At 31.0% G+C, this 8,143-nt stretch overlaps 1 protein-coding gene across 1 annotated transcript; it reads right to left on the reverse strand.

Moving 5' to 3' along the window:
- Positions 1–202: 202 nt before the first annotated feature.
- Positions 203–879, reverse strand: LOC106768109. Its single transcript, XM_014653064.2, has one exon. It carries the CDS (start codon positions 618–620, stop codon positions 345–347), a length of 276 nt encoding a protein of 91 aa, XP_014508550.1. The 5' UTR covers positions 621–879; the 3' UTR covers positions 203–344.
- Between the last annotated feature and the right edge of the window lie 7,264 nt (positions 880–8,143).

An 8,143-nucleotide genomic window follows, 5' to 3' on the forward strand; every position in this document is an offset into this window, starting at 1 on the left:
ATTAAAAATTATAATTCAGGATTTAAATTCCAATACATTTTATTTACATGGATTGTTATTTTAATAGTATTTCATAAATAAGTGAAGAGGAGAAAGAAAGTACTCTGATAAGGTGGGTCAGAAATTAATCCTACCAAGTTATTATTATTAAAGTATTATAAAATATTATTATTATTATTAAATAACAAAATTAAGAGCTTAATTTCTTAAAGAAAATTTCTGTAGGCAGAGATAAACCATTAAATGGAGCTTGAAGAGATCTCATCATCAGGTAGAATTTGTACAAGAGAGACTCATTTTTAGTGAACATTGGTGCTTCTATTCTCTTAAGAGGTTATGAGAAGTTATGGAGAAGAGAAAGAGTCAGGCAGATGAAGCCACTTTTGTTCATGCACAGTGGCGGAGTTGGCTTCCGATGTGCCCATCAGAGCCTCCAAAGCGCGTTTGGCTCTGTTGTAAGACCTGCGTTGCCGTAAGCGTCCAAGGAGGCTCTGGAAACCGGCTTTTGAAGACTTCAACTGGAGCTGTCTGGATATCAAATCCTTCTCCCCTAAGATATCAAGATTCTCTTTTTCTTTTTCTGCGAAAGCTGATTGAGATCTGGAATTCGTGAAAGCCATTTCTCTCTTTTGGTGGATTCATGACAAGCGAGGTTTCATATATAGTGACAATGGGTAGTGGTTTCAGTTTCACTTTCTTTCAGACAGTGATTTTTCCAAAACAGGGGTTATAGAATTATAGAGTTGAGAGTGGTGTCAAGCCAACATGAATCCACACTTTAGTTTTCTTACGTGGCTGCTTATGGTGAAGAGATATTTTCTTTCCTCATTTTCTGCAACACCCATAACATGCTTTGGGTTTGAGTTGTGCATTTATTTATCAAATGCGTGTGAGTCCGTGCCAAATGAATATATTTTTTATTAACTGGTTATACTGCCAATTTTTTGTTTATTAAAATGGGATAACTTTTTCTTGTTATTTATAAAAATGAGGTAATTGATTAATATATTATATTACAAGAGTAAGTCATATTGAATTTAGACAATTTCTAAATTAAAGTGGCAGTGAAGATAATTATTTTTTTTTTGAAAAGTCGTTACGTATCTTAGTAACTTTTATGAAATAAATTTGAATCAAAGTTATATGTGATGATGATTTTCAATTTAGAAGATAATGTTTGGTGTTAGCAATTTTTAATTGAGTTGAAGCTGTTATCAATATGATGAGTTTAATTTTAATGAATTCTTTTTAGTTTTTTATTTTTTTAAAATATGATCAAGTATGAATTAATTTTAAAGTAGTCTTAGAAATATGAATATCTAGATTAAAAATAATAATAATAAAATTTTTAAGAATTAATATATCACATAATATTTAGAATTCTTCTATATGTTATCTTTAATGTCACATGGAGGTATTTTTTTTTTCTAGGTCGTTTATGTGATTCATTATTTTTTGGTTGTGTTCATTTTGAGAGAAGTGAGATGGTGAACAACTCCTTGTGATGTTTGAAATGACACTGATGAAGGATAAAATGACATTGATAAAGTCCTAAGATTATGAAACGGTGGTAATATGTTTGAAGTGATAAACTCGTGTGATGGTTCTACATTAAAGTTTTTTTGAGATGAAAAGAATGTGTACGAGGAAGAGACTTGTTGGAATGAGGTGTTTGATGGGTTGTCAGGTAGAGGGTGAGAATATCCGAACATTTGACCGTGATCCATAGATGACCAAATGATTATGGATGGTGTAGAAAATCTCCAGAAGACACGACATGAGCTTCACGATAATGGAAGGTGAGACAAAGGAACCTTTAATATGATTTTTTTAACTGATGTGAGAGCATGTCACACCACAACCAAACCGTTGCTTGATATAACATATAGAGGGAAGACAATACTATCATCCCTATAGTATAAAGAAGTAGATGGGAAGCAAACGAGCTCCAATTAGTATATTACTTATGTCGTGTGGCTTCAAACTTCAACAAGAAGTTTAAAAAAATATTACTTGAAGAAGTAGTTAATTAACACGGGTAACTAATACTCTATTCATAAGTCTTACTCTTTAATTCTCAAGTGTATTATATTAAACTAACTAATTGATTTACACTTTCACAGCTTACAAGGTCAAACAACCTATATTGAATGCAAAGTTATCGACATTGGGATCCTACTTATCTCAAATGGCTTCTTGGATCGATATAATACCATTACAAAAGTGGACCCAAGCCTATAGAGACAGTATGTCCAGTTACATAACAACAAGCTTGGCTTAATGTATGAACTCTATTATGAAAGGAGCTTGTTTATTACCCATATATATTTGTGCTCTAATTAAGGAAACATTTAAAAGAACTATATCATGGTTTATTGATTGAGACCTAAAGGCAAATTCTATGTTAAGAGTTGGCCATCAATATCAAGAATGCATAATGAAATTATTAGAAAAAATCAACCACAAGCGAGCCTGTGTTATGTGCATAGATATGATTGATAAAATTTCAAATTTTAGGTTCAAGAGATATTTTCTCCACATAATCATCGTCCACACATGTCTTTCATAGTTAAATTAAGCGACTAGTAGTGTGATTGTGGTCATTTCTAAACTTTTCTACTACCTTATCATCATGTAATAATTGTTTGCTATTTCTCCCATTTAGACTGGAGCACACACATCCATTTTTTTATATAGTCTCTATATCATTAACAAGGCATATGAACTTTAGTTTCATCTGGTTAAAAATAAAGATTATTGGTCCATCTACACCGGACCTAATTTCTTTCCAAACCCACACATGACCATAGAGCATCGAGACAACCTACAACTACTTGTATCCACAATGAAATGGATCGAACAAATCCCAATAAGCCAAATAAATGTTCATATTGTAGAAATGAAGGACATCACATGGGAACTTGCCCCTATTGTAATTAGGTTTTCATATTTCTAGTTTATCATTATGTTATATCCACATTTTGTAATTTTCATTATCTTAATAAAAATTGTCCATCTTGTACTCAATCACAAACAATATTAAACTCCTGGACTTCATTGTTGCAACATAAGTTATTTCTTTTTTGAAAAACTAAAACGCAATTGTAGGTCGTTGTCATGGAGCACGACTTGAATTCAACATAGTGCACAACTAAAGTTGTTACTTTGCGACTTTAGTTAAATTGGAAATTGCTACTACTAATCATAACTTTGGTTCGAAATGTTAACACATAAGTCCTTACTATGCCACAGAACTTTAACTTTTCTAAATTTTAAGAAATCGTCTCCATACTTATCGAATTCACTTTAGATGTCATCCACACTGCACACGACTTGCCTTCTGTCATGGAATTTATTTGTCAATTGTTCCATTTTTGTAAATAAGGCAAAGTTGCCCCATTAGTTGTAAAAAAGACCAATTTTAGCAATTTTTCATAAGGAATAGAGGGTTAAGACACTAAAATTTGTAAAAAAAAGAGAGAAAAAAAAGGTTATAAGATAACATACAATACAACGATATAAGTACCTTCGATGAGTCCTCCAAATAACATCATAGAAAAGCAACAGGTAGGGAAGATGTTTTCAAGTAAACCAAAGGCTATTTTATTCCCGTCTCTTTTTGCTTTTCTAAATTTGCACATGAACCCCAACGCAAGCAATTAACCACATAAACACTTTCTAGTGATGAACTTTATAATGGATTTCAAATATTGTTTAATCTGTAAGAACTTCAAAATTTGAACTGACTTTTATATTTTGTTGAGAATTACCTTGTTAGTTGCATATTTTTAGGAAGATTTCATATTTGTTTCAGTTTGAGTTATTCAATTTGATTTATGTAGAATTTATCTATAGTTGTTAGTGGATTAATTATTTCCTATTTTTCAGCTAAGTCATTAGTAGTGATGGTTATAATTACGAGATATGATCTCTTAGTTGGTTATTTTTAATGTATTTAAATCAAGTTGCATTCTATAAGAAATTTATCTATAGTTATTAATGGGTTAGTTATTTCTTATTTTTCAGTTGAGTCATTAGTAGTAATTGCTGGAATCATGAGATGTGATCTCTTAGTTAGTTATTTTTAATGTATTTAAATCAAGTTGCATTTAATAAAAAATTGCACTTCTAGTGTTATCATATGTTTTTTCTTCTCTAAACCAACAATTGGTATCTGAGTCCTTTTTTCCTAAGGGACCTGTAGAATGGAAGGAGAATCAAATTTGTTTCTAGTAACTGCACTTTGCACCATTTCGCTGTTGGAAAGTGTTACTGGAAACAATCAAATTAGTCATGAAGCTGTAATTTACAAAGCAAATATCCAACAAGCTGAAGCTAAAGCACAAAATGCGCAAGAAAATGAAGAGCAACTTTTTATTGCTACTTGTTTCTTTAGTAATACTTCAAATGAATCTTGGTAGTGGCTACACCAACCACAAGACCTATGATAAAGAATTGTTCAAGTATTTGGACAAGATCAAAGTTAAATTGGTCAAAATTAGAAATGGTGAACAAATTCCAGTAAAAGACAAGGGATCAATAACTATAACAACTTACACAAGTACAAAAAACCTCTTTGATGTCTTATATGTACCTAAAATTAACCAAAACTTGCTTAGTGTCAGACAATTGGTAGAGAAAGGGTTCAAAATTATCTTTGAAGATAAAGGTTGCACGATTAAATATTCAACAAGCCTTTAAATGTTTAAATTCAAGATGAGGAGTAAGAGTTTCTCATTTAATTCAATGAAGGAAGAACAAGTTGCATTTCCAATAACAACAAGCTTAGCCAGTCCCTGACATAAAAGGCTGGGTCATTTTAATCATTTACAATAACAACAAGCTTAGCCAGTCCCTGACATAAAAGGCTTGGTCATTTTAATCATTTAGGAATGAACTACATGCTGAAAAATCAATCAGTTTGTGCAGTTCCTTCCTTGACAAAGAAGCGAACTGAATGTGAAGCTTGTAGATTAGGAAAGAAAACAAGGAAACCATTTCTTAAAATTAGTTGGAGGGCTAGTAAAAAATTGCAGCTAGTTCTCAATGATGTTGTTGGACCACAAAGAACTCCATCAATAAAAGAAAGTCTTTATTATATTATTTTGATTTATGACCTAACAACTGGATTTTCTTTCTTAAATACAAATCAGAAGTAGCTATTAACACTAATAACATGATACCCTTCTAATTCTTTTGTTTTCCCTTTTCTTCTTTCCTTCTTTGTAATTATAACTAGCCTAAATCTTGATATAAAAAGAAAAAAAATTAAGTTTTCTCTCAAGCTCTTCTATTGTTCTCATAATCTTGATGCTTTTATAGTTTCACAACCACTAAGCAAGAACAATTCTAGTCCTTAGAGCAAAGCATAGGGATTTTAGTTGTTATATTCCATTAAATTAAATCTTAAGAGTAGATAATGTATTCTAAATAATGAGACTACATTTTAATATTAGAAAGCTAAAGGTATAAATAAAAATTTCATTAAAGGTCTCATTACTTAAAACACACACCATGTCTCTATAGCTCATTCTGTGAACCTTATTTACCTTCTCTCTTCGAGTTCTAACCGCAGAACCATCTTCTTGACAATCATAAAGTGCCTAGGTGATCACAACAAAAAGGTCTTCACTTCCATTTGACCAGTTTTCTATAAAGAGTAAGTTAGTTTCTACTCTTTTCTTGAGTTATGTTTTCTTTCATGCATGTAAGGAATAACTTGTCGCATACGTATTCTTGGTTTTCTAGTTGATTATTTGTTGATAAGTGGTTCTAACCGCGTGCCCTGATCATAATTCCATGATCAGTTGGTGTAGATAGAGTCCTCTGAATTAAGGGAGTGGTTGTCAACATCTTAGAGTTGTTGAAGCTTCCTATTAGGTAAGGAAAACTATATGTTTGATTTCTAAGTCTTTAATAAATTTGCTTGATGAGTTTTAATATGATTGTTTGAAATTGGTAAAATTTAGTGTTATCTATTATTAGTATAGTCTTTCTACAAATATTGGTTAATTGTACTTGTTTTGATCACTTGAGATTATGTATTGAGGTTATAATTAGTGAAATTTACTGTTGTATATTGAGGTAGTCAATAGGTTGAGTTTCATGTTGGTTTTTGGTCCATTTTAGGGGTTTTGACATGTGAAAATCTAAAGGAGTTATTCTGTGGTAAAATTAAAGGTTTAGGGTCTGTTTTTGAGTCAATTATGACTTGTTTAAACACTTAGTTTGCTAATTTCTAGCTTATAACATGTAAAATTGAATAGATGATTTTTTTTTTGTGGTTGGGTTGATATAATGCATATTGTTTTTATCCAAATGAGCAAATAGGTACTCAGTTTTAGTCATACACATGTTTTTGCATCAATTCTAGTGTCAAGGATACCAATTTGATCTTTTGAATAGGTTCGAGGTGCACCAAAATCAAAAAAATAAGTTGTTGTCATATGGTATAACGTTGAGCGGCCTTGTGTGACACTAAGCGTTGTCAAACTCGAGAGCCACTGGGCTCAGGGATGTTGAGTGTCACCCTAGGCGCTAAGTGTCACAAAGTCAGTGAGATCTCTGACTTCTGGGCTCTAAGCAGTGGAATTGGGCACTGAGTGCCACTTTTCCACTACAATTTTGGACCTTTGTTTCCCTTAATTCTTTGGGCGAGAGGTCCTCTCACTGGCCGAGGTGTGTGACTCGTTGGGTGCATAAATTCCTTTGGATGGTAATTATGAAAGTGTATTTGGTTTAAGTATACTGAAAGAAATTTCATGGGGAAAATCCCTGTGTTGTGCTTGTGTCTAATATTGATGTAGGAGATTTGAAATGGAGGAATGTTTCTGACACTCTAATGTCCATCCAACCTCAAGTAGAAAGGGGTGGTTATGTCGTGAGGAATAGTAGAAGATTCTTAGCCTAGGGTCAGTTTGACCATAGGTGTTTAATGGGACTAACCTTGTGTGGTAGTTTGAGTGATATGTTATTTTACCATGTATGCACATGTCCTTTAATAGTTAGAAACCAATATATGTATCCAAATGATCAAAATCTAGAGTATATATATATATATATATATATATATATATATATATATATATATATATATATATATATATAAAGTGATTAAGGTTACATGAAATCTTGGATTGATAGATCATGTTATCAAGAATAGCTGAAAATACAAGTGAGTTTAGGAAAAACCCATGAAGATAATGTCTTATTATTTTGAATTGACAGTGTCAATCTTATAGATTGTACTCATGTTTCATTTGACGGTGACTCAGTCAAAACATTAAGTTAGAAGTCAAATCGAAATATTACTAATTGAACTACAAGACATGCCATAATATAAATATTAGAATATGGATATGTATTATATATTATTTGTTCGCAATTCTTTTAGATTCATTTTGTTACAACTTATTAACATTAATAATAGGAGTAGCTCTGAAGACAAAAACTTAATTCTTGCATGGACTTATTTTTGAAATTTGCTTATAAAATAAAAACAATAGACATCCGATTAAGGTCTTGAAGAGTGTAAGCTAAAAAGGATTAGTCTAAACATATTACCTCAACACTAAACTTTAACAATAAATTCAAATTTGAAGTCGATCTAATAACATATAAAGGTTAGATGCACATTCACTTTAAAATATAACTCAATTTAACTGTTTTCAAGTTTCAATCCAAATTTTAAAACATTGACGTGGTTTAGACATCTCTAATGAAAGCAATTCATACATCGAAAAAAAGAATATATGTAATTTATACTCTTTATCACACTACACCATTATAAATATTTTCAAATGATTCACCATTTTATATATTTTTTAATTTAGATTTTATCATTATACGTAATAAAATTTGTTATTCAAATGAATAAAATAATATTCTAACTTTTAAAAATGGATTACTTAAAGTTGTTTAGAAAAGCAGCTAAAATATTAAGCAGTATAATGCCAAACTACTTCGACAGAAAGTTACTACAAACAACTCAAAGCAACCTCTAACATACTCTTAGAGAACATTTTTGAAATTTTAAGATTATAGGTATTCCATTTTCAGAAAAAAAAAAAGTTCTATGTAAAATAAATTGTTTTTTAAAAAAGAAATTTATCAAAGCAAGCATGTCTTAGATGAGTTCATATCC

The sequence above is a fragment of the Vigna radiata genome, chromosome 7 (genome assembly GCF_000741045.1).
Source record: "Vigna radiata var. radiata cultivar VC1973A chromosome 7, Vradiata_ver6, whole genome shotgun sequence".
In the NCBI taxonomy this organism is placed as follows: Eukaryota; Viridiplantae; Streptophyta; class Magnoliopsida; order Fabales; family Fabaceae; genus Vigna; species Vigna radiata.

Coding starts and splice junctions, on each gene's coding strand:
- LOC106768109 (XM_014653064.2), bottom strand. CDS start 620: ATGGCTTTCACGAATTCCAGATCTCAATCAGCTTTCGCAGAAAAAGAA.